Raw genomic sequence first — 25,341 nt, forward strand, 5'->3', positions numbered from 1 at the left:
GGACGAACTGTCAGAAACCATCACATCGCCCATCTGTCCAGCCCTGTATTTTGCCTATTTTGCCTCCAACAGCTGCGGTTGGCAGAATATTGAGAGTCTCTCAACATCTCAAGGGCTGAAGCAATGTCATCATAGGGTGATTTGGACATAACATAATACCACCAAAGAATCATGATGAAAAAATCAGGAGGATGTGGCATGACAGCGTTGCCTTAGAAAAGCAGCAAGGAAGCAGGAAAGACAAAAAGCTGAACTGCAGGTAAAAGAGCAGGCAAAAAAAGATGCCATCAGACGGCTGTCTCTAATGCAAGCAGATTTCTCAGCCCCCCTCCAGTCCATGATTCAGCCTTTCTCCTGGAAGTCATTTACAATAATGAAAGCAAGCTAATACCCAGATGTGTGAAGTGCAGAGTATATTTGGCTTCGATCTGAAGCATGTTTACTGTAAGGAGGAAGAGTTGTGAGATGAATCTTTTCTTTGACAGCTCTGAGATCTCTTAACCAAATCCCACACAACCCCAAAGTGCTCTCCTATTTTCTCGAAATTTGATTAGGTGAGGCTATATAGTACGCCCAATTATATACGTGTAAGATAATTGGAGTAGAGGGCTCTAAGGCATGTAGATGAGAACAAAATTTGTCTTCAAGCAAATCTGCACAGGTGGAGTATGTTTTCCTTGGCATGAAGACTTTGCCAGATTAAGAGCTGTATTTGTAAAACCCTGTGAGATACCGGAAAGGAGACGCCTTAGCAGTCCTGTTCCTGCACCAGCACTACAACTAGAGTTAAATATGCTACGACTGTGTTGCAAGAAGCACGATGCTACAACAAGAAGCCCAATGTCCCACACTGACCGCATGCAATTCTTACTGCTGCTTACGGTGTCCCTGTAGGTGTGAGATTGACACCCCTCCAAAATCTAGCAGCAGACAAAAAAAAATTCAAATTATTCAGAGCAGAGTGGTCGGGCTGGCAGGGCACCAAATGGGGAGTCAGAAGCTCCAAGGTGCACTCCCAAAGCTATCAGTTATTTGCTATCTGACCTCTCCAACTTTCTGAGCCTTAGCATTGCTGAATATAAAAATGGGGATGAAAACATCCAGGCAGAACTTGCTTTTGCCAAGTCTGACGCCAGGCCGGCTTGGATTAAGCGTGGTTAAGGTTTGGTCACAGTTCGGCCCCACAGACGCTCCCGAGGCTCCCACCCTGCCCAGAGCATCGCGCAGTGCCCCGCTCCGGCTGCCTCGTCCCCTCTGATGTGCCCCAGCACGAGCTCTCCTCCCCATTACGAAAACTGGGGCACGAGCAGCAAGGGAGCTCTTGCTGCCGAGCTGCTTTGCTTCTGTCCATTGACGTTAGCTCCCGTAATGTTATTTGAAAATCAAGCTCTCTCAAGGTCCTCATCCTGTTCTGGGAATTTGCACGTTGGCGCTTCACCCTGAAAGCCTAATGCCGTTTCTTTCCCCCTCTGTTCCTTTGAATTCCCATCTAGGTACTATATTTTCTGTTAGCTGCACTTACGCTGCTCTCAGCCTCCAACAAGCCGTTGCTAAAGAAAACTCTATCACTAGACTAATGTTTATGAATGCCTTAAAATACAACTCTGCTTCCCAGCATGTGTCTCTCTTTAGACTTTAAGGATCCTGCCCCTCCCTGTTCATCCTCCCCCTCTTCAAGGAATCGCTACTTTTCAGAAAAGCTCGTGTCACCAAATTACCTTTTTTCGCAAATAAATATCTTGGGAGGAAAATTCCCTCATCAAATCTGAAGTTGTGCATCATGCAGAGTGCATTGTGCCTGTTGACAAACCAAAGGACTGTGGTATGTGTATGCCTCTCTACAACTGAACTTTTAAATAGAAAAACATGTTTCGGTTAAAAAGAGGTGAACAACTAATGTGATTAGCAATCACAGACTGGGTTATTTCTTAAATGCAGGAATATAACAGACCAACTTCCTATCGGTCCCACAGATAGGGCTGTCAGTATATTTGATCCAAAACCTCGTAGGATGAAAACCCCCAACCCTACAGACCCCTGTGCAGTCTGAGATGCTGCAAGCTGGTTTGATAGCACATGGGACGCAGTGGAAGGGAGGTCGCAGAGGAAGGCAGCGTGATGTGTCTGGGACAAAACACTGATCTTACAGCAACCTAAAATGCTATTTTCAGCCTTAAACTCTGAACCATAAACTCTGGTCTCTGAAGACTATGGACGGTCAGGGCTATAAATTTAAACGTGCCCTCAAGTGAGATAGCTGCATGAAGCCACCGCTAACAAGAGGCTGCCTGTGACTTATTTAAAAAAAAAGAAGCCCTGAGAAAATTACCACTTTTAACAGAAACTTTGTCAAATGAAAGCAAATTTCACTATTACGCGCTAAGTATCTTGGCTGCAAATGAACCGCATCCACATCAAGCTGTGAATATGAAATTAATCTAAGGCATAACCTTTAGCTCTACACTTTGACAATATTTTAGTGCTGAACTATAAATATTTGATCTGTTGCTCTTCTGAGTAAAATGGATTTGTTGTGCTCATCTGCAGAGTTATCAATTATTCCAAAGTATATTTATTGCTGATTAAATTACTTGAAAAGTGCCTTTGTCTTCTGATGTTATTATGTGATATTTAGCGAGTAAACATGGAAATTAACTATCCCTAGCATCAATATTAACCCTTTATCTTGGGAAGAAAACATTTCCTGTCCGACAGCACATAGAACTAAGTACCAACCAAGATATTCACAATACACGCTGGAGCCTAGTTAATTATATATGATTATATTTCTTTATGTTTCGGGGTCACGCTTAGCGCTAAGATCCAGCTTCCATTTGCAATCACCAGAGAAATAAAACAGCATCCTTAAGTCATCAGCAAAGAATGATTCAATCCATTGAAAGAGTATTATAAAAACCTCTTTGCATCACGAAATAAATGAATCTAAACCCATGACTCACATACAGCGGCAGGATGATTTTTCAGAACGATGATGAGTTGAAAACAGGCTTTGGTGAATAGTTTGAATATTGGCTTTTTAGCAATTCTTTGTTCTGTTTGCTGAAGGTGCGGACATCAAGAAAGCAGGAGTATCTTGTGCGATGATATCGAAATGGCAGAGAGGAGGGTTTTTTGGCATTTTACACCCATGTAAAGACCCAGCACACCGCTGGAAAAGCCGAGTCGTAGACAGAGCTGCAGTTTGCAGGACATGACACAGAAGGGCTGTTCAGACCTGTTATCTGGCGTGCTGTGGAGTGAGAGCAAGAGGCAGGAGTTAAGGAAACCCAATCTTTGCCGAAGGCTGCCTTGGCAGCGTGCCGGCAGCTGGGGCTCTGGGTTGGTTTGGGTCGTCGCATGGTTGCACGTAGAGGACAGGGCTGGATCTGGCATCCCAGTCTGCACTGATAACCTTACGTGTTCTTTGTTCCAAATAAACTTCTGGGATCTAGTTTAAAACTGGGGACTCGGTGAGAGTGTGAAATCTGACAGGTGTGAGCTTTCACTGCTGATGGAAGTTTAGCTGTGCCGTGAAGTGACACGAAACCTTCAGCGATTTCCCCCTTCAGACACCAATTATAGTAAATATTATCTGAGAAGCAGAAAATGCCCCAGCTGATGAGTTGCCAGCAATGCTGCCTGCCTGCAGCACCCTGGAAAAGAGCCAGTGCTCCCTTTCACCAGGATCATCACACACGCTACCAGTGGGAAAAACACGCTGATATGAACATGCTTTGCAGGATCAGGTCCTCGGCGCTCCCGGACCTGCAGGCAGCAGGGCCACCAACCGGCTCCTACCCACACAACTGAAATCTGAAAAGTACAAACTCCGGTTCCACCCAGTCACTTTGTCACCATGTTCCTTGTGATGAGTAATGTCACTTTTAAGCCTAATTATGCAGGTATATTTATTATCCTATGCTTGGCCATAGTGCTGGGGTACTTGCGTAATTTCACAGACGAGTGACACTTAAGACAGCACATTACTGTCGGCAGCCTCCATCTCATTTCATGCTAATTGCTCTCCAAAATTGTGTGATGCAGTTTTGACACAAAAACATGTTCAACAGTATCATTAATTCGGGGGACACATGGACACACACACATTTTCTGAAGTAATTACAGCCAACATCCTCAGTCATTCCTAATTATTTAATACAGCCCCACCCAAACACACTTTAATGTTGATTACCAGAAAGACATGTATTATCTACTCTACTTCAGTATGATAAATGGGTCTCTTTAGGAGAAAGTAAACATTACCTGTTGTAGCCAATGATCCAAAACATTGAAATACTTTATTTATCTGTTTTCCAAAATATTTATCAAACCTATTACTTAATTTATTTTACAGCACAGATGTTGTTAAATGCTGCTGGTGTTGGACTAGATAACATCATGATACATTTTAATGGACTTACTATGTTTTATATGCTCCTTTGTCCTAAAATGATAATTTATGCCTCAAAGAAAATGGAGAGCATCTTTAAACTCAAATGACAAGGAATTCAGTGAAAAGAAAGTGGATCCGAACGATAAGGATGCTGCTCGTCCAATCTTCCAGCCAGCCATGATGCACACAAGTAGATCCTAGCAATTTACTGTACATTTTAATGTGTAATTTCATGTGGTTTGTCTCCATTTTCTTTCCTAGAAAATTTAGTTTCTTTTGAGATGTTTTGTCTTTAAGGGTTATCACATTATGCCAACCAGTAACCTGAGCACTGAGCTGCTCACTGAGGCATGGTGCGTCCTGGCATCATTTTTCGATCATCCCCTAATACCAGCTCTGCAGGTCACAGGACACACCCACAAAAAAATCGGGCCACTTTTTGTCATTTCTGGGACAGATGGCAGCCCTTGACTCAGGGGACAGGACTCCAGGAATGTTTGCTAAGCGGAGTGACATGCTCCTCATCTGGTGACACACATGATGATGTGGCAGAACAAACGCCTCACGCCAAGATCTTGGGGTTTCTTGAGACTTTTTGGGTGGATCTAGAAGCAGAACTTCCGCGTTTGACAGGGATCTGCTCTGGTTTTTCACATGCAGGAAGTGACCCCACATTGGTCATTTAGTGGGAATATGGGAGAAAAAAAGGGTGGGAGAGCCCAAAGTTTGAAAAACTGTTTCCGTCTCTTCCTCTGTGCTGTCCCCAAACAAGCTTCTACGCTTTTTACTTTACTTCCAGAGGAACATGGCTGCTGAACCCCCGCGTTAAAGCTGTTCTCCGTGCTCCTGGAGCACCCTCTTCTGTTTGAGGCGCTGCAATTCTCATCTCCGAGCCCCAGCAACACACAGGCCTTCAAAATACGAAATCAGCCCTGAGGGAACACACATTTCTTCACCAACCAACCAGGTGTTATCGACGATTAACTCTAGTTCACCTCAACTCTCTCTGAAACCCCGGGCAGCTGTCACACGCTGGGATACTGAACGCATGAATCATGACCTGTAGCACATACACAAAGATTTCCTAACAGACTGTGCTCTTAACGTACCGACACTAACAAGAGCCCATTTGTGGTACTGTTCTAATGGATGCGATACCCTATTTTCCACAGTGTTTCGAGCACACTTCTTAACGCTTTCTTCCCCAATCGCACCTAGTTTATGCAGGCTACCAGGCGCCTGCGTTATAAAATCAGATCAAGAGGCAGAGCTGCAGGTCCGATGCATCCATCGTGGGGCTGTTTGCCCTGGAAAAACCGCCACCTCAATCACCATCCCGCCGTGGGTCACCACGTTGCCACATCTGCGGGACACCAAACCCACCGCACACGCTGTGGCCAAAACACCTTGTCCAGGGGGAAGAGCCAGGGCCGTGCTGCCTCACAGCCCCCCGTCCGCCGCCGAAGGCCCAGGGCAGCACCCAAGGGTGCCAGGAACGGCCCCGGGGTCCCCAGTCTCCCCACAGCCAGGGGTGCTGGGGCAAAGGCCTGAGGTCCTCCATCTCCCCGCAGACCGGGGCTCCAGCTGCCCAGGGGCAGGCCCTGAGGTAACACAGCGCAGCCCGCAGCCGCCCGGCCACTACTCGGTCTCTCCCGGGGCCTGTTCAGCTGCTACCGGGCAACGAGTCGCCAAATGGCTCCCGCAGACCGCCTCCGCCTCAGGGGAGACCAGCGAGAGGCAGCTAGAGGGGCTCTGCCGCGGAGACGCTCCGGGCAGCGCTTCTCCATGGTCGGGGGGGGGCCTGCGAGAGGAAGGCTAGCGCGGCGCGGGGCGATGGGGCGCTCTGGGCTGCTCCTCTATGGTGCAGACCTGGAGGACCGCTCCTCTATGGTGGAGACCTGGAGGACGCGGGGTGACGTCAGAAGGAGTGGCGCTGTAGCGGCCGGGGGGGCGGGCCGTGAGGCGCCGCTCTAGGCGAAGCCTCGATGGTCAGCCAGGCCTGTGCTGCGCCGGGGATCCGCGAGGGCGGCTCTCTATAGTCCGAAGGCGGGCGGAGAGTCGCTTCGCCGGGCAGGGCGGCGCTCTAGGCCGCCTCTCGATGGTGCGGGCGGTTGCTAGGCGGTGCGGGGCCTAGGCCGCGGCGGGTCGGCGCCGCCATGGCCGCCTCGGCCTCCGGCTCGGCGGCGGGTCCCCCGGACGGGTCTTGCGTGCTGTGCTGCGGGGAATTAGAAGTGGTGGCGCTGGGCCGTTGCGACCATCCCATCTGCTACCGGTGCTCGGTGCGGATGCGGGCGCTGTGCGGCGTGCGGTACTGCGCGGTGTGCCGGGAGGAGCTGGGCCAGGTGAGGCCGGGACCGGTTCCCTCGCAGCCGGCGGGGCCGGGCCTCTTCCCCCCCCTCACAACCACCATCACCACCACCACCCCCGGCCCACAGCCTCGCCCGGGGCTGGGCTCGGGCCGGCTGCCGTGGGGGAGCAGGGCCGCGGGGTGGGAGGGGAAGGCCTCGGGGTGGGCCGGGGCAGGAGCCGGGCCACGGAACAACTCGTGAAATCTGCTGAGTGGAGCCGGGGAGGGGGTGTGGGGGGGAAACCGTACCCCAGCCGGGAGCTTTCCGGGTTTATCTGCCGTCTGCTTCGCTCCCAGAGGTGCGGCTGACGTCCAGAGGAGAAGGGAGGTGTGTTGGAAAGAAAATAGGAAGAAAATGGGATTTAAATGGAATGGGGTTTTGTTTTTTAAATCAGCGGGGCTTGCTCTGCAGAGTTGGTATTACGTGGTCTCGGATGACCCTATCGTCCTGCCGAATTCCTGACTTGGTTTTAAGCTTGTGGGAGAACATACTTTGTATTCTTCCAGGGCTTGCTCACGCCTTGCGTTACAGCACACCATGCTGCGTTTGCCTCCGGTTCCGGTGAGCGTGAGCTGTCCCTTGGGCGTATGCTTAAAAAATAATTTCCCCTCGGTTATAATTTTTCTGATAGACTTCTGTTTTCCTCATGCTCTGCTGGTGCGATAGCACAGGGCCCTGTTGCGGGGTTCGGGGGAAGTCGCTCTGATGCTGTGGCTTGGCCATGCGGAGGGAGCCGAGGATTCGGTGCAGCGGTGAGCCGCGTGAAGAAAAGTTGTTCAAGGATGTTTGTGAAAACAAATGCTTGTGCGTGAATTTGTTTTTGCAGAACTGATGCAGAGAAAAACAAACCCTTTAAGAAGATGACAATTGGTGGTAGCACTGAGTGAAATATACTGAGATGGTTTAGGAAATGAAATAAGATAAATATATTGGGGGAGGGGGCTCTCCCCTTGGCAAAAGGAGAGACCCCCCCCAGCTAAAGCGTTGGCTGCTTGTCATGTTGTTCACGTGGTTGGAGGGAGTGAAGATCTTGGGCTGCGTGCTGAAGATCCTCAGACTTTGTGGCGGCCAGGAGGGTCAATGTGGTTTTTAGACAGAGCTTACTGGCACATGAGTAGCTTCTGTGTATAGAAACAAACTCTGTGAAAGTAATTTTATCTCTGGTCATCCTCTGAGGAGCTGCTGCTCCACTTCTCCTGTCTTAGGAAGAAGCAAGCTGTGATGTTGCTCTTCCTCCTTAAACCTGCTTGTCTTAGGGTCACAGGTGGACTGTTAAATCTCTAGAGCTTTTAAGTTTTGTAATATTGCTGTATTATGTGGCCTGAACTTTGGTTCATTCAGCCATCTTTCTCCCTCCTTTATTAACTGTTTAAAATGATCCTTTTATTATAATTAACTGAGAGGTCATTTTTAATGGCTGTGCTCTTTTTTCCCCCTTGTCTTTAAGTGCTGCTGTAATACTGTTCTGTCTGTTCACCTACCTACCCCAAGGAAAGAAAAAAAGATATTGGGGTGCATAAATCACATCAAAACTGCTGTTGAATGAACTGAACGTATATGTAGGACCTAAAACCAGGTCTCTTAATTTGCATAGCATGTGTGGCATTAGCAGAGGCAAGTACAACACTACCAAATCTCAGCTGGTGTCGTACAGAGTAGTACAGACTGAACTGGTAAGTGTCGTAGCATGTCCAAAGGAAATGTAACTATGAAGATGAGAGGCAGCACAGGACGTGACGGAGGAGAAAGCAGGATATACTTGTTATGGTAATATGTGCTTTCAGTGATGTATAATTGTTGCAGTGAAGTTAGGAAGGATTACTTGTTGACCTGTGTCGTGGTTTAACCCCAGGCAGCAACTAAGCACCACGCAGCCGCTCACTCGCTTCCCCCCCCACCCAGTGGGATGGGGGAGAGAATTCGAAGGAAAAAGATAAAACTCGTGAGTTGAGATAAGAGCAGTTTAATAGAACAGAAAGGAAGAAACTAATAATGATAATAACAATAATAAAATCACAATAATAATAAAAGGATTGGAATATACGAAACAATTGCTCGCTACTTGCTGACCGATGCCCAGTTAGTTCTCAAGCAGCCATCCCCCCAGGCCAATTCCTCCCAGCTTATATACTGGACATGATGTCACACAGCATGGCATATCCCTGTTGGCCAGTTTGGTCAGCTGTCCTGGCTGTGTCCCCTCCCAAATTCTTGTGCCCCTCCAGCCTTCTTGCTGGCTGGGCATGAGAAGCTGAAAAATCCTTGACTTAGTCTAAACATTACTTGGCAGCAACTGAAAACATCAGTGTGTTATCAACATTCTTCTCATACTGAATCCAAGACTATACTGGCTACTGGAAAGAAAATTAACTCTATCCCAGCTGAAACCAGGACAACCTGTAAACTAATCCTGATATATACTTGGATCAGGCTCAGCGGATCAGTCAGTGTTCTTGTTATATATGTGTGTGCGATTGTTGTTGGAACTGCTGTAGGAAATTGTGTTGGACTCGTGAAAAAAACTGCTTTTCAGCAATCCATTCCTCTCTTCTAAAACTCACTTTGGGCTGAAATGAAATGTCAGTACAATTTCACTGAAACGAAATTTTTTAAATAATTGGAGTTAGACATAGTTGTCATTTACGCAACAAACTTAAACTTGTATTCTCTTTATTTTAAGTTTGATATTTCAGGAAGTTGGGTGTATTTTTTATTTTGGTTAATTTAAAAGTAGCCCAACTGTAAAGAAAGCTTTAAAAAACCCCACAAAACCAGACACAAAAGACTTGTTCCATGGTATTTCACCCCAACAAGGGTAGAGGAGTGATTTAACAAGACTAAATGACATGCATATTATATAATTGAATGCTTATATTAAGGTTGTAAGTATTTCTGGGTTTACAATGGCTACTGTAAGAACTGAAAGATGCCTCCTGTGTTTGTGTCTCAGCCTTTCTGAGCTGGTGCAGGTAACTCCAGCTGTTTCATAAATGTTGCTGCTACCCCAGCACTTCCCAGAGTGGGAACATGTGCTGGAGCAGACCAGTGGTAGGCTGCTTCTGAAGAAGAATGTAATATCGTAAAAGGCTGCAGCGTGAGACCCAGGCTGCTTGGAGGTCAGTGGGAGCAATTGTGAGCAAGCAGGTTCGCTTAGAAGGGGTAGGTGGTACAAATAATTTGGAAGTGGTGTAGCATTTTATTTCTCGCTTTCCTGATAGTTAAGGAAAGAAGAAACTGTGGTTTCCCAGTCCGACTCTGAGTAGTGTCACTTTTCACTTGCAGACTGTAGGTTTCTGTGTGATCTCCTACCAGGAGGTAGGAGGGAGCTGAGTGCAGGGCTCTTGACAGACATTCGCTGCAGAAGGGGTTGAATTGGTTGAAGATATTTACTCTTAGCACAGCTGTGGTAGCAAAACATACTGTGAAAGAGTTTCCTAATCTAGTTCAAAATCCAAAGACCAGGCTAGTCCAATCCACCTTTGTCTAAGCTGGCTCACTTGCTGGAAGTTGATAAGGAGCACTCACAGTGGCTTTGCACCACAGTTGTGGGGGTGGTGATGAGCAGCTGGGAGTGACACAAAGCTCTGCAAGTGTTGTCCAAGCTTCAGGCTGTGGCGACTTCCCTCACAAACAAAGTTTGTGGTGAGGAGTTTATCTGGAGCCTGAGTGTGCTCTCTCTGATTCTTGTGTTGCCTGCAGGTTGTCTTTGGACGGAAGCTTACATCTTTCTCAACAATAGCGCTTAACCAGTTGCAGCATGAGAAGAAATATGACATTTATTTTACGGATGGAGATGTTTATGCACTGTACAGGTAAGTACTGAAATCCTTTCTGTAACATATCCCTAAAGTAGCATATTCTTATCTGCGTTACGTGGCAGGAAATGCATGCTTTAGTAGAACAGTGTGGTTTTGTTTCATGGGAATAGAGTGGCTGCTGTGCTGTGTACATTAGTCACCGTGCAGTGCAGGTGGCTTTGCTAGGACGAGAGGCTGGAGCTGCACAGTTGGCGTGAATGCTCAGTACCACAGTCAGCAAAGGGAGCAACTCCTCAAAGCTGGAGTGTTAGATTCACCGATGCATAATACAGGAGAGTCGCTCTGTCAATAAAAGTTGCTTTTTACTTCTTTAGCAACAGGAAACTTGCTGAAACACTTTTCATTCCTTGCATGGCTGCTGTGGAAATTAGTAAAGACTGAATTACTATTATAATTGTATTTATTGCTGTGCTGTGTAAGGACTAATCGAAACCAGTTGTACCAAACATTGTATGAAGAGAAGAGCAACCTTGTCTGCCTACAAAGACCTTAATTCTAAATGTGAAAGAAAAAGGGTGAAGTAAAAAAACAACGGAGAGTAAAAAAAAATGTGGCACCAGCATCATGTTCTAAAAATATTCTTCGTAACGTGCTTAATTGGGAGGCTTTAAGATAATGAAAAGCAGTTAAAAGGAAAGAAGAAAAAAGATGAAACCATGCAGGCAGTGGTACCTTTTTCTGGGAGAATTGCGCATTATATCCAACCTGATTTGGGCTAAGAGTGTAGCTTTTCTGATACATTTATAGTTTTGCATGACTTCATATTTATGGAACTGGGCAATGGGTTTAGTGAGCAGAATCAGTTGGAAGCATGTTCTGATGAATTATACACCAGGTCTGGGAATTGCTTTTGATGATACGATTTCTGGAGAGTTGCTGAGATTACAGTTCCGTGGGCAGCAATCAAGTGTGAGGGAGTGAGGTCTCCCACAGAGACCAGTGCTCTGTCTTCAGCTCTTGTTGGGAATCATTGTGGGGTTTTTGTTTGGGTTTTTTCCCCCTCCTTTTCTATTACAATTCTTTATCTCTCCCCACTGTATTCTTCAGTTTCTGACAGTAGAAAGTGTAATTAAAGTGGGTATGAAAGTTGCATATATCAGCTCAATCCTCAGTAAGCAAGGGATGTGTTGCATGGATGTGTTACAGTCCACTCAAAATTTTATAGTTGCAGTGTATTACCTACACTGTGACTGTTCAGCTCTTCTCTTACAGTTGAAGCCTCTGTGTAATTTGCTTCTGTTCTGTTCCTGACATATGACAAAGTATTCTTGGAATAAGCAGGACGCCAACCTCATTACAAATTGCTGGGAGAGCTATAAAAATGCAGCCTTCTGCCACTGACGGAACATTTGTTTTTCGATAAAGGTATTAGGCAGCTGAGAGGGAATCAGCTAATTTTTAGGAAATCTTTCTTGTCCCTTAGGAAGCTGCTGCAGCATGAATGCTCTTTGTGTCCAGATGTGAAGCCATTCAACACCTTTGCAGATCTGGAACAGCACATGAGGAAGCAGCATGAACTCTTTTGTTGCAAACTCTGTGTTAAACACTTAAAGGTGAGCTAGTTCTATGTTTTAATGTCTGGGAAGGAGAGGTGCTCCCTTATATGACCTGTAAGAGTACTTGGGGAGGTGGGAAGAAGGGAGTGGCTGAACAGCACCAATTTATTTTTTTAAGTTTCCTCTGTCTGTCTGCCTGCAGTGAGGCCAGTTGCTTTAAGTCTGTCTTCCATAAACTCATTAATGAAGAAGGCCTAGAGGTTCTCAGTGGATTATATTTTAAATTAAACCCAACCATATTAATAACCTTCTGATGTTAGCTCCTCTGCCACAACATGTGTAAATACCAAACCCTAACTGCCTGATAGAAAGTTAATCCTGAGTTGTGGGCAGACTTTGTTACAACAGTACCAGTAGAGATTTGATGTCTATTAAGACTTACACGTGTAATGACGTTACGAGCTACAACTGTAACTTAAGAAAATATTTGATGCCAGTTCAGAAAGCAAAATGCATTATGGAGTGATGGATTTATTTCTCAGATCAGCGTCAACGTAGCATTTACAGTTGGATCATGTACAGGATGAGAATCAATCTTGCTGGTTTAATGAAATATAATTGTATTTCATTATCTTGTTTATTTGTTCAGAGCAAATTTCCTGTATCTTGTTGACTTGATTGGAAAATGAAACTCACTGTTGCCTGCAATTGAGGTCTGCTGTGTTTGATGTACACACATAGAACGTGACCAGAGGCTGTTTTAAAATGTATTTTACAAGCTGCTACAGATAAAACAGTTACTGGAAAGCTGAGTTGTCTATGTCTGAAAAGGTGATGTGTATTGAGCCTTAAAACTACTCATCTTACCACCACCATCATCATCCTTTCTTATTTTTTTTAATCCCACCCAAATTTCACGTAGAAGGGCTGGTGTTATGTCAAGTCAGGCAACCCTTTTTCACAGTCTGAAAGTCAGAATTCCATCTTTCACTGGAGCTAGAGTGGTTTTTGTATTTGTGAGTTACGCGTTCGTCAAAATTGGCAGCTACTGTTAAATGAATTCTAGGACCTCTGTGTCTAATAGTTGTCAGCATTCCTTATTGTTGTAGGAGGGAATTTAATGCATGAACGCACATTTTTAGGAGTCATTACACATGGTTTTGTATGTGTGTGTGTTTTCTCTGAAACCAATTAAATATCAAATCGGAGAAGTGCATTTATCCTGTGGTGCCACAGTTGGTTTATGCCAACTGAACTGGAGTTTACTGCTGAAAAAGGGACAGGATCCAGAATTGATCAGGTTGACCTGAATGAATGTTAATACGTGGGGGGGGGGTTGCAGGGTTAGCTTTTGGTGAACTGATTTGACTCTTTCCTGTGGTCGTGCAATCGCTAAAGCTAATTCAAGGGAAGTGGTCAGGGGAGGGCAGGACTGCTTCTTTCGGTTGCAGTGTCCTTTGAGCTCTGGTGAAGAGGTGTTTCCACGGTCAGCTTAAGTAGCCAGCACTAAGGGAACTTGTTTGTCATTCTTTGTGAATTCTCTGGGAGAGACAATATTAGAGCTTACTGGCTTTTAATTTCAGAATATTGCAAGGTTGGGATTTTTTTGCAGAAAAAAGTTCCATATTACTAGTACCCACTGAAAAGAAGTTCTTAAACTTGCAGAAGCTTCAGTCCGTCAACCCTAGCTAAGCCAAATGAACCTTTTTCCAGAACAAGTTAACAGTCCTTATCTAGGTGAGAAATAAAGGATATTCTGTTCTCAAGGCTGTGTTGATCTTTTTGGCATCTTCAGAACCCTTACTACCAAAATAGCTTGCGTGTTAGTAGGAACAGAAGATTGGCTTATAATACAAAACTTGTTAACTGAACTGTATCCTTTGTATGTAGCTATCTTGGGGTAGTTGTGATCTGAGGAAAGTAAAACAGCTCACTTCTGGTTTACAGGTTTTTTTAGTTTGAGTATGGAAAATAGTGTATGTTCATAAATACATATTTAGGATTTTTTTCCCCAGCAGAGATTATAATTTAAAGTTTGTTGCATTATGTTAATAGACCAAAAAAAAGTGAAAGGGAAGAAGGTGAATTATATCTGTTTCCAATGTTCAAACTCAGTGGAATGCAAGTTAGATTTAATTTGGATCTATTGCTTGAATTTTGTTTCCTATTCACTGAAAATTTTAGGTGTCGGTTGTCAAATTGCATCTTTCTGAAGCAAATCTTTCACTCCTACAAATTAACAAGTTGTGCGGAACCCGGCTTATTCCATTTTGTTCTCTGTTCACAAGAAGTAATACATATATATATATATATTTCTTCAGATTTTTACTTATGAACGGAAATGGTATTCTCGTAAAGACCTCGCCCGTCATCGAATCCATGGAGATCCAGATGACACCTCTCATCGTGGGCATCCCCTTTGTAAATTTTGTGACGAGCGTTATTTGGATAATGATGAGTTACTGAAACACCTAAGACGAGATCATTATTTTTGTCATTTCTGTGACTCTGATGGTGCTCAGGAATACTACAGGTTTGTGCAAGTAGTTTATTCCTCTTTCGGTAGCTTAAATTTTGAGGAAAAATTGCTTGGGTCTGCTTTGAATTTTGGGGAAAGTAGTGCTTGAAGACAGAGGGCAAGAATGTGAGCAGGTTGGCTGCAGTCTCTTTTATTCCTCAAACCAATACCCAAAGTAATCACTTTTTGTCTAGTTCATGTTTTAAAGTTTTCCTCATTAATGTTAAACATCAAAAGTTACATTTTGCAGCATGACAGCAGATGTCTGCAGCTGTCTAGCATGTTAACTCTAATGCTCCAAAGTTCATGTGCAAAGCAGATAGAAATAAGTTTTCTGAAATACATGCCTTGGGTACAGCTGGATGTGATGAGTATCAGCCAGTAGGTTTAGTTTAACATCTGGGATCATGCATTAATGTCTATGTTGACTGTACGCAAGTGGTTTCAGCTGGAAAGCTTAGCTGGGGATAAAGAAAGAACCAACTGCCTAGGCTTGTCTTCATCTTGTAAGACTAGCCATATACCATTAGAAAAATATGTTGGGAAGGTTGCAGCTCAGCTTCTTTTCTCTTTCCAGTGATTATGAATACCTTCGTGAACACTTCCGCGAAAAGCACTTCCTTTGCGAAGAGGGACGGTGCAGCACAGAACAGTTTACCCACGCTTTCCGCACAGAAATAGATTATAAAGCGCACAAAACAGCCTGCCACAGCAAGAACAGGGCAGAGGCCAGGCAGAACCGACAGATAGACCTTCAGTTCAACTATGCTCCTAGGCACCAGAGGAGGAGTGAGGGTAAGCATGGTTGGGGGATGAGGTGGACAGAAACATATTCAGTTTTACTGCTTTGAGGGTTTTCAAGAACATCTGGTGAACATTTCCATCCAGGAAGAAATTCTTTATAAAGAGGGTGGGCAAGCCCTGGAACAGGACCCTGGGAGGTTGTAGAGTTTGTCCTTGAAGATCACCAAAACTTGACCGGACAGGGCCTTGGGCACCCTTGTGTAGTTTCAGAGCTGGCCTTGCTTTGAGTGAGGGGATGGAGCAGATGACATCCAGAAGTCTCTTCCTACCTAAATTTTTTTTACAATTTTTTTCACCATGTGTGGATTTAATGATGGATTTAATGATTTTCTTCTTCTCCAGTTTGTAATTACATGAATGACACATATTACAGTTAATACCAAGTAGTGATGAAGATGGAGCATGAGACCAGAGTAGCATACCCACTTAGAAGTGCAGAGCTCGACATACATAAGAACTTTTCTTCTGTGTGGAACTGTATGTAGAGAGATCTCTGCACAAAACCAAAATTATTCAAAACTCACATCACAGGTTACAATAAATGGAATCAATATACTGCAAAATATATTTTAATGTAGCAATCCTGAAGGTTATATAGACTACTTAATCATCAGAAAGAAGTCAAGACAGGTTTGTTTGTACCAGTATATTTTCGCTTTTTTCAGGCAAAGTGTGATGCCCGGATTAGAGAAATAACTTTGAGAGTGATCAACCATCCTTCCTGTTTAGGTGTTATAGGTGGAGAGGACTATGAAGAAGTTGACAGGTATAACAGGCAAGGGAGGTCAGGCAGATTGGGCGGCCGAGGAAGTCAGCAAAACAGAAGAGGCAGCTGGAGATACAAGAGGTGAGTAGCACAACATTTTGTGGCTTCTTATTGTTGCTTAGTGTTGTTTTTTACATACCAATTAACAATGTTTTGGTGGACCAGTGGGAAGGAAGTGGGTGCAAAATTTGGAAGCCTCCATAGTGAATCCTTGAGAGTAGAACTAGCTTTCGGTCTAAGGCTGCATGCTGACTACATGCTTGGTCAAAGTGAAATTATTTTGTGCAAAGTTGTCGTGGTTTAACCCCAGCCAGCAACTAAACACCACACAGCCGCTCACTCGCTCCCCACCCCCTCCAGTGGGATGGGGGAGAGAATTCAAAGGAAAAAGGTAAAACTCATGGGTTTAGATAAGAACAGTTTAATAGAACAGAAGGGATGAAACTAATAATGATAATAATAAAATGACAATAATAATAAAAGGACTGGAATATACAAAACAGGTGATGTGCAATGCTATTGCTCACCACTTGCTGACTGATGCCCAGTTAGTTCCTGAACAGCAATCCACCCCCCGGCCAACCCCCCCCCCCAGTTTATATACTGGACATGACGTCACATGGTATGGAATACCCCTTTGGCCAGTTTGGTCAGCTGTCCTGGCTGTGTCCCCTCCCAACTTGTGCCCCTCCAGCCTTCTTGCTGGCTGGGCATGAGAAGCTGAAAAATCCTTGACTTAGTCTAAACACTACTCAGCAACAACTGAAAACATCAGTGTTACCAACATTGTTCTCATACTGAACCCAAGACATAACACTATACCAGCTACGAGAAAGAAAATTAACTCTATGCCAGCCAAAACCAGGACAGAAGTTTCAGCTCTCTGGAGTTGACACAGAAAGCAAACAATGTGATCTTCAACTTGTGGGTTAAATACTCAGAATCCTAAAGTAATTTCAGCAACTGTTTTTATGCTAACTTTTCTAAACAGGATTTTCTGAAGTAAGTGACAAGTGTTTGCAGGTTTAATGGACTTTTTGGTCTGGGTAATCATGAAGTTCCTATTCTAAGGACCATGCTTTTCATTGAACTAACAGATCTCTGTGTGGCCAGACTGAGTGCTTTGGAAAAAGAAGAGGGTTAAGTATTGAAATGAAATTTTGCATTTATATGTCTCTTCATCCACACAAGACCTGAGCGCTTTATACATACTGCACATCTATTTTTCTTCTTTTTCTCGCTGGACGGTCAGCTGGTTCATTACTGGTGATTTCACTGGGGGAAAAAGTCCATCTCTAAACACTTATGTGTTGGTGTCGCATGTGGATCGTGCATGTGTTGAGAGTTCATGACAAACCATGTTTCAATGAATTACTGTGGCCTACAAGTATGATTTCATACGTTTGAAAATGAATGGGAGAGACAGGTGTCCCCATGCATCCTTGGTACTGTCTCTCCCAGTTCACCCCGGTTTCTTCTGGCCTGGATTGTTACTACCACGTGTAGAATTTGCAAATCCAGGGGGTGAATGTTGCCTGTCTCACCAGCCGGCGCCAGGGCGTATTGGAGTGGTGGGTTTGTTTTAGCCTTCTCAGCAGTTGGCAGCACAAGATCAGGGACAGTCATCGGAGCTGACACCAGAGAGGTGAGAGCTGGAGTGAGACAAAGCTGCTTGGTAATCTTTACTGTTTGACCAAGAAAATCTGCCTTGTCCTGTAGGGAGGAAGAAGACAGAGATGTTGCAGCAGCAGTCAGGGCGTCTGTAGCAGCTAAACGCCAAGAGGAGAAAAAACGGGTAGAAGACAAAGAGGACAGCAGCAGTAGAGGTAAAAAGGAGGACTTGAGGGATTCTGAAGTGCTCAGCTCCAAATGTGTGCCAAAGTCTTCAAACGATACTACAGGTTAGTGGTGAACACGTTCTGCAGCTGCAGGGAGGCATGATGGGTCTGGAGATCAGCCTGGCAAAAGTGAGAATCACCATGCATTGTTCTCAAAAGCTGGCAGACGTGGATAGAACTATGCAGAATCTTAATCCAGCAACACAGATTTGCAGTGAAATGTGTCTGAGTAGGCTGGAATTCCTGCAGCAGGTTACACGTGTAATGGAGCTGGGTAGAAATATCAAATGCAGTTAACATACAACAGTGTGTGATGTTCCATCCAAATTGATATAATCTAAGAATGTGCCATTTCCTACGCTAGCATGCAAGAACTGATTTATTGTGATGCTTGAGTTGAGTTTCCCCTTTTTTGAGAACAAGTTATTCCCAGTAAAAGTTTACAACTGGTGAAAGCAAACCTTTAACTGTTTTGACCCAGGTCCAGTTTGGGGCAAATAAATGTGATACAGTGGTGTTTTGATATTACTGTTGCTCCAAATCCATTTTCCACTGCTGAATTGTTCCTTCAACAGGATTTCCACTTAAAGATTATATGCTTTCATTATGAACTGAGAGCTGCTGAGAGCTCTGTTTGGTTAATTGGTACAGCTCAGTTGGGGATGACAGGCAAGGTTATCTCCCCCAGCTGCCTGCCCAGCTTTTGCTGCGTGCGTGTCAAAGCTGTTATCAATCTGTCCCTGAACTGCTGCAGTCCACAGCACAGGATTTGGATTTTCAGGCAAATCTAAATTGGGAATGAGTTATGTTTCAATGTAAAATGACTGCCCAGGAACTAATTGCCGAGCAGCTTGGGCATCTGTGCAGTAGAGGGGTGATGGACTGCTCAGAGGAGCAGCTTTCCAAATGAAGAAGCATTGGCATACATCAGGTGGAGCACTGAGGCTCTGATGAACATCCCAACCCTGTGCAGGCAGTTGAGTGCTAAACTGGTGGAAGCACGGAGCAGACAGCTGAGGGCATTGGCGTCTCAGTCTCCAGAGGCTTCCCTCACCAAGTACTTATCGACCAATGTTTTGCTCATGTTGAGTATTATGAATTTCCCGTATGCTACAGCTGGTATACAATGACATAATGGTGAATGCGGTTATACAATGACATAATGGTGAATGCGGTTAATTGAAGGAAATAGTGATGCATGAATTTAAATTCTCCTTTTGGAATGTCACAGTTAATGACATCATCAGCTGCTGAAAACAGGACTTGTTAATGCTTCTGTCATGTTCATTGATAGCTTTCACTCTGAAATGAATGGATTTTAGTTGAAAACATTTCTTTGCTCTTTTTGTCAATACTCCAAAAGAAGCAGCTGCTAATGGTGCTTTAAGCCAAGATGACTTTCCAGCAATTGGTTCAGCAGCGGGACCTCTACAAGGGTAAGTTTGTGCGAGGTTGCAGCAATGAGAAAGCAGATTTAGAAACTTACCTATGTTCTGCATTTCTGGAGAAAATAATTTTACAGATCACTTAAACTACACATGCTTCCTCCCTGCCCTGGCCCCCTTCTGCCTCCAGCTGTTTCTGTGCTAGTCACCTGCATGAACAGCACCGGTTGTTGCTACAGTTCATGGCTTGATCTTTTGGTGGTGCAATTTCAGGGACATTCTCAATATTCTCCATTCCAGCCATTTTTAACTTGATAGCTTATCTCGAAGGAGCTATATACTGTGAGTTTTAAAATTCATCATCTCCTGAAATTGGTGATGATTAGAATAGTGTCTTTGCAGGATGTGGCAGCTCGAATGCACCTGTGTGTACAGCTCTGGTCAAGGTGAGTTGTACTAAGACAGTACTGATAACACAGCAAGGCTAGTGTGGCTTCTTTGAGGAGACCCATTCCAGACACAGTTTATGAGTCTGAGTGCAATTGCATCCCATTAACAGTTGGGTCAGTTGTGCCACCCTAAGTGATAGTTTGGGGAAGACTGCAGACAGGTATGGAGCTTGTTTGGCCTGTTGGGAGTTGTGCTGCCTCTGCAGCACTGTTGTAATGGGGTGTACTTTTCCTTTTCTTACAGCTCTGCCCAGCTAGCAGCAGTTAAGCTTAAAGAAGAAGATTTCCCAAGCTTGTCATCCTCTGCAGCACCCACCATCTCTTCTGGGATGTCTCTGACATATACGGCGACTGCAAAGAAAACAGCTTTTCAAGAGGAGGATTTTCCAGCTCTGGTGTCCAAAATGAGGCCTAACAATAAAACAGTAACTAACATCACATCTGCATGGAACAATGGTTCCAGTAAAAATGTAGTCAAAGCCATTAGCAACCCCTGTGTAAACCAGATAGCCAAAAAAACATCCTCCTTGAATAGCACTAAAGGAAGTAAGAAGAGCAATAAACTCTCTCAGTCAGATGATGAAGACAACAGTAGTGGCTTGACAACCCAGGAGATCAGAAACACACCGACAATGTTTGATGTATCGTCCTTGCTGGCAGCTTCTACCTCACAAACTTTTACAAAAGTGAGCAAGAAAAAGAAGATGGGGGTTGAGAAGCAGAGACCGTCGTCCCCACACCTGTTACAAGAGACATCATTTCCCAGGTCATTGACTGAAAAGCTGCCAGAAGCAGAGCAGACTTCAAATGCATCTTCTGCTCTTCACACCCCTGACAGATCCGCAGCTGTCATGAATGGTCATTTGGAAAAATCATTAGCGATCTGTAGTACACCCAAAGAGCCCCCTGGCCTTAAAAAGCCCACAGTGACTAACAAATGCCCTTTACCTCAGGAAGACTTCCCAGCTCTTGGGAGCTCAGGATCAGCTAGAATGCCCCCACCACCAGGTAAGTACTGCAGGGCACGGCCAGCATTGCTTGGAGGTAGCTTAGAGAAACGTGGCGCGTGGATGAGATGTATAAACTGCTCCTTCTGGCTGTCATGTGAGGAGCAGATCTGCCACCAGGTGCTAGGTTAGGCTTTGAAGTTTAAAAAGGCAGTCTGGGTGACATAGATGGGCTTGAAAGTCCTCTGTAAATCACAGCTGAAGCAGTGGCAATGTTGGGATACTTCTGCTCCATGCAGCTGCAGGTGTCTGCTCTCTGGGGGTGGCTCACAGATGAGCAGCCAGTCTTTACCTGTCACTGCTTTTCTGGTGAGTCACGGCTGACACATAGCTGTGCTTTTGTGCTTTAAGATCTTGTTTGGAAGCCCCTGTGGGCAAAAGAAATCTCTCTTTAGCTGTGACCTGTGCCTGCTGGTACTTGCCAAGCAAGTTGGCTTGCTTGGTTGCTTTCAATCTGTGTTTGCAGAGGTTTAAAGCCCTTGCTTTTAGTGGTGCCATAGTCTTGTAAAACTGGAGTAACAGCAACAAACGCGACTTACAGTGGTTTTAATGAAAGTAGCATCGCATCAGGAGATGCTTGCATAGCTGTTTCTGTTCTGTGCTGCTCTGCCTAGTGGTGTTGTGGCTTCTGGAGTGATTTCTGTTCAATAATGTAGAAGTGTTTTTCATCATGAGTTTGAGTGTGTTTTTAAAATTATTTTCTATTGAAAAAGTAAATTAATAATTAAAGCATTTTCTCTGTAGAGTAACATCAGCCACTATGAAGTGCTCCTTGACCTGACTGTTAAGGCAACAGATTTCCACCTCTCTAATTTTTAGGCTTTTTCCAATACAGTGATGTCTGCACTGCAGACTCTTACTTCTTAGTGCTTCTGGAGAGTACGTTAGACCACTGGTGTTTATTTTAGACAGTGGTATGTGGGTGCCACAGATATGTGCTCTAACTTCCTGCCTGTTCTCTGCTTTTATTTAGGCTTTAATACTGTGGTGCTATTAAAGAGTCCTCCTCCGCCTCCGGGACTGTCGGTGCCTGTTAGTAAACCCCCTCCAGGTTTTGCTGTTATTCCATCCACCAAGATCTCTGAACCTGTCACTACATCTTTGAAAGAGTAAGTAAAAGTCCTTTGAGTTAGAGAAACTTTACACATTACATCTCAGTTATGTCATATGGGCTTTAAACAACAGGAAATACTCTGAGGGGATTATTCTAAACAGGTGCCGCCGCAGAGGCCAGCCACTTAATGATTCCCGCTGGGGAGTCCTGTGGCCGTTGTGGGCTCGATTCAGGAGAGCTGTGTAAAAGAAAGCACAAGCGTTGCGTGGATTCAAGTCTGAAGAAGTGAAAACCTGCGCCGTGTGGCAGCTCAGACTTTTGTCTTTTTTTAGATTTATTTGGAAATCTGCAGCTTCAACATATATCTTAACCTTTCCATTGATTCTGTCTGAGTCGCAGAAGCAAGGTGCTGAAGCATGTTTTCCTTGGTGACCTCTGAATGCCTTCACTGCTCTGATCTTTCCGGTAGCTGGTGTCTGGATGGGGCCCTTCTGGGCTGGAGAGATGAGTTTACAGGAAAAGGGGAGGGGAAAATTTGTGTAAGTTTAATACAGACATCTGTATTAATCTGTTCAGTTTTATTTGTGGTGTGGTCTTTGTTGCTGACATCTTTTTAGTAAACCTGGCTTACAAAACGGCTAGTCAAGACTGTGTTAAACTTGCATTTTAAATATTCTGTCTAGGTAAAACTGGAATCTGATACCGTAGTCCCACAGGATACATTTCATCGTCCTCTCAAGATAGCTATATGCTGCTTATAGTAATTGCACGGGTAGTTCAGTGGAGGAAGGGAGTGCTTCCTATAGAAGAGAACAGCCATATAATATATATCCTGCAGCATCTTTGTGTAACACAAAGCAATGTCAAAGTCATGTCTGTTTTTTTCAAATACAGGCCAAAATCCTGTCACGGATCATACTTGATACCTGAAAACTTTCAGCAAAGGAACATTCAGCTAATACAATCTATTAAAGAATTTCTTCAAAGCGATGAGTCCAAGTTCAATAAATTTAAAACTCATTCTGGGCAATTCAGACAGGTGAGTGGGCAAGAACCTTTGGGTTCCTGAAACCTTCCTCTCTGGGAGAAAATGAATCCCAGTGAGATTTTTTTATATATATATTTTTTGCTAATTATTCCCATTCTCTTTTCACTGAAGGGTCTGATTTCTGCAGCACAGTATTACAAAAGTTGCCGAGAACTGCTTGGGGATAACTTCAAGAAAATTTTTAACGAGTTGTTGGTGTTGTTGCCGGACACCGTTAAGCAACAAGAACTGCTTTCTGCTCACAACGATTTCAGAATCAAAGAAAAACAAAGCTCAAACAAATCCAAAAAGAACAAAAAGAACGTTTGGCAGACGGACTCCAACTCTGATCTCGACTGCTGTATCTGCCCAACATGTAAGCAAGTACTAACTCAGCAGGACGTTGTCACCCATAAAGCTTTGCATATTGAGGATGAGGAGTTCCCTTCCTTACAAGCAATCAGCAGAATCATCAGTTAGCTTTCCTGAAGACCAATAAAACAGTCTCTCTATCTATGAATATGCACTTTTTGGAATGAGGTTTGGCAGTGTAGTGTGGCTGAGGGCCGGTGCCAGTTGAGTAGTCATACGCAGGTGACTGTTAGAGAGCCCTCTCAGTGCTGTTCATAAATACCGTGCAAAGGGATCACTGGACTGCGCCGTAGCTAATTAACATCCAAAGTCTGAGCTTCCGAAACGCCTGAGTAGAATTAGGCTGAAATCGCAGGGTGGGCAGGCAGGGGGCCACCTTTCTCCTGTAACATGCAATAGCTGAGAAAATACTTTCTGATCTGAAGACCGACAGGGGACACAATAGGGGAATAAGCATCTGGTTTGGGGTTTTTCTTTCTTTTTTCGGGGGGTGGGGGAAGATTATGAATCACTGAAACAAATGGAAGCAGAAGTGGCTTCCCTCACAATATTCTGATTTTTTGTGTGCTGTTTCTGTGACCATGAAGATCACAGTAGCCAGGGGTACAAAGGTGCAGAAAAGGAAAAGATGCTACTCACTGGTGAGTAAGACCATTACAGCTGCGTGTCTGTAAACATTGGGTTGCTCATACAGCAAAGAAAATTCCTGTCTGAAAACGGAATTAGTTCTACTACTTGAAGAATTGGACTGATCTGTGCGATTAGTTGAACATGAGATTTGAAGTTGCCTCTGACCTTTTATGTAACATGTTCTTTCAAGAAACTTATTTTGTAGCACTGCATGTAGAATAATAACATTAAGGCTTTACTTTCTGTAAAGCACACTTCACAGTAATTTTATTTAATGACTGCCATGTTTCTAATTTCTTGGATGTATTAATGGTGGTAGCTCCAAACAACAGCAAATGGGGACATTAAATGCTGCTGATCACTGACCATGTTTATCTGCAGTGCCTTTAAGTGCATTTATCTGTTTACAGTGGTCTGCACTAACAAGAATAATTTGTTCAGACTGTACGGAGCGTTTACATCCTGCACCTCCCTTGGTGATACCAGTCTGAAGTAGCTTTGCTTATGTTGCTTGGCATCTCTAAATTCCACCTCTCGGAGACAAGAGGGGAATCTATTCGTCATTTGAAGTAACTCCTCCAGCAGCAGCTGTGACGTGATGGAGTGACAAGAGTCCTCCCTGCAGTGCACTTTCATGGCTGTAATTCAGTGTCTGATTCTCTCCCATCCTGGCAGACCAGGTTTAGTTATTTTTAACGTGTAGGAAAATTAATTGAAATTAATTTATGTAATTTTTAGTGACAAAACACTGCTTTTATATAAGCATCATTTCTATGATGAAATTGAGCTCAGAGTATCACTGAAGAGCTAGTCCTGGCTACAGAAAGTTTTCCTTGCCTTACACTTTTTATTTTTGCTTGCTGTCAGGCTGCAAAGTGCTTTTGGTTCCTCTTCTGACTAATTAAGACTGTTTTGAATACCTGAATGCGTTGTATTCAGCACAGGGGCCAGGCTGCACGCCCTGAAATGGGGATAGGGAGGATTATTTGGCTGCATGGCTGTTTATAAAATGCATGACGACGTGACAAGTAGTAACGCTTCCGTGTTCCTGCTTCGAGTCGGGTTCCTCTCGAGCAGAGCGGGGTGCAATGCCCGCGACACTACCACGACACGACCGACTGCAGCGGCGCTTCGGTTTGATGCCGGCTGCCCCCAGCACTTCTAGTCAGCAACTGATCTGCGGTGTCAGCTCTTCCCCCTGTCTCTTCCTTTGGTTTGTTAAGTTCAGGGGAAATAAAATGCATATTCTCTGCAGGAGTATCTTACGTCTTCCCTTGATTCTCCGTTAATTTCTTCTGTGTTAGCAGATACATAGTTCCCACGGGGCGGGTGCTGCTGTAAGTTTCCTCGAGGCGATCGATCTCTTTGGCCTGATGATGCAGTTTCCTTGTTCCTTGTGCTCACCTGATTAAATAAAGTATTACCAAATTTTTTTC

At 44.4% G+C, this 25,341-nt stretch overlaps 1 protein-coding gene across 3 annotated transcripts; it reads left to right on the forward strand.

The window, feature by feature from the left end:
* The first annotated feature begins 6,488 nt into the window (after nt 1-6,488).
* On the forward strand, nt 6,489-25,337 carry ZNF598 (zinc finger protein 598, E3 ubiquitin ligase). 3 transcript variants are annotated; one of them, XR_005931421.1, is made up of 12 exons: nt 6,489-6,735; nt 10,441-10,553; nt 11,983-12,112; nt 14,377-14,588; nt 15,151-15,368; nt 16,107-16,224; nt 17,863-18,044; nt 19,345-19,417; nt 20,060-20,823; nt 21,796-21,931; nt 22,209-22,415; nt 22,771-22,863. XR_005931421.1 is itself a non-coding variant. In XM_030001634.2 (12 exons), the coding sequence occupies exons 1-12, from the start codon at nt 6,550-6,552 to the stop codon at nt 23,381-23,383; spliced, it is 2,622 nt and encodes an 873-aa protein (XP_029857494.1). In that variant the 5' UTR covers nt 6,490-6,549; the 3' UTR covers nt 23,384-25,337. The 3 variants fall into 3 exon arrangements, 2 of the variants coding, with proteins under 2 accessions (XP_029857494.1, XP_029857493.1); XM_030001634.2 differs by lacking the exon at nt 22,209-22,415 and adding an exon at nt 23,036-25,337 and having other exon boundaries at nt 6,490-6,735; nt 19,348-19,417; nt 22,771-22,915; XM_030001633.2 differs by lacking the exon at nt 22,209-22,415 and adding an exon at nt 23,036-25,337 and having other exon boundaries at nt 6,491-6,735; nt 22,771-22,915.
* Nucleotides 25,338-25,341: the final 4 nt, after the last annotated feature.

Source organism: Aquila chrysaetos, chromosome 25 (assembly GCF_900496995.4).
Source record: "Aquila chrysaetos chrysaetos chromosome 25, bAquChr1.4, whole genome shotgun sequence".
Taxonomy (NCBI): domain Eukaryota; kingdom Metazoa; phylum Chordata; class Aves; order Accipitriformes; family Accipitridae; genus Aquila; species Aquila chrysaetos.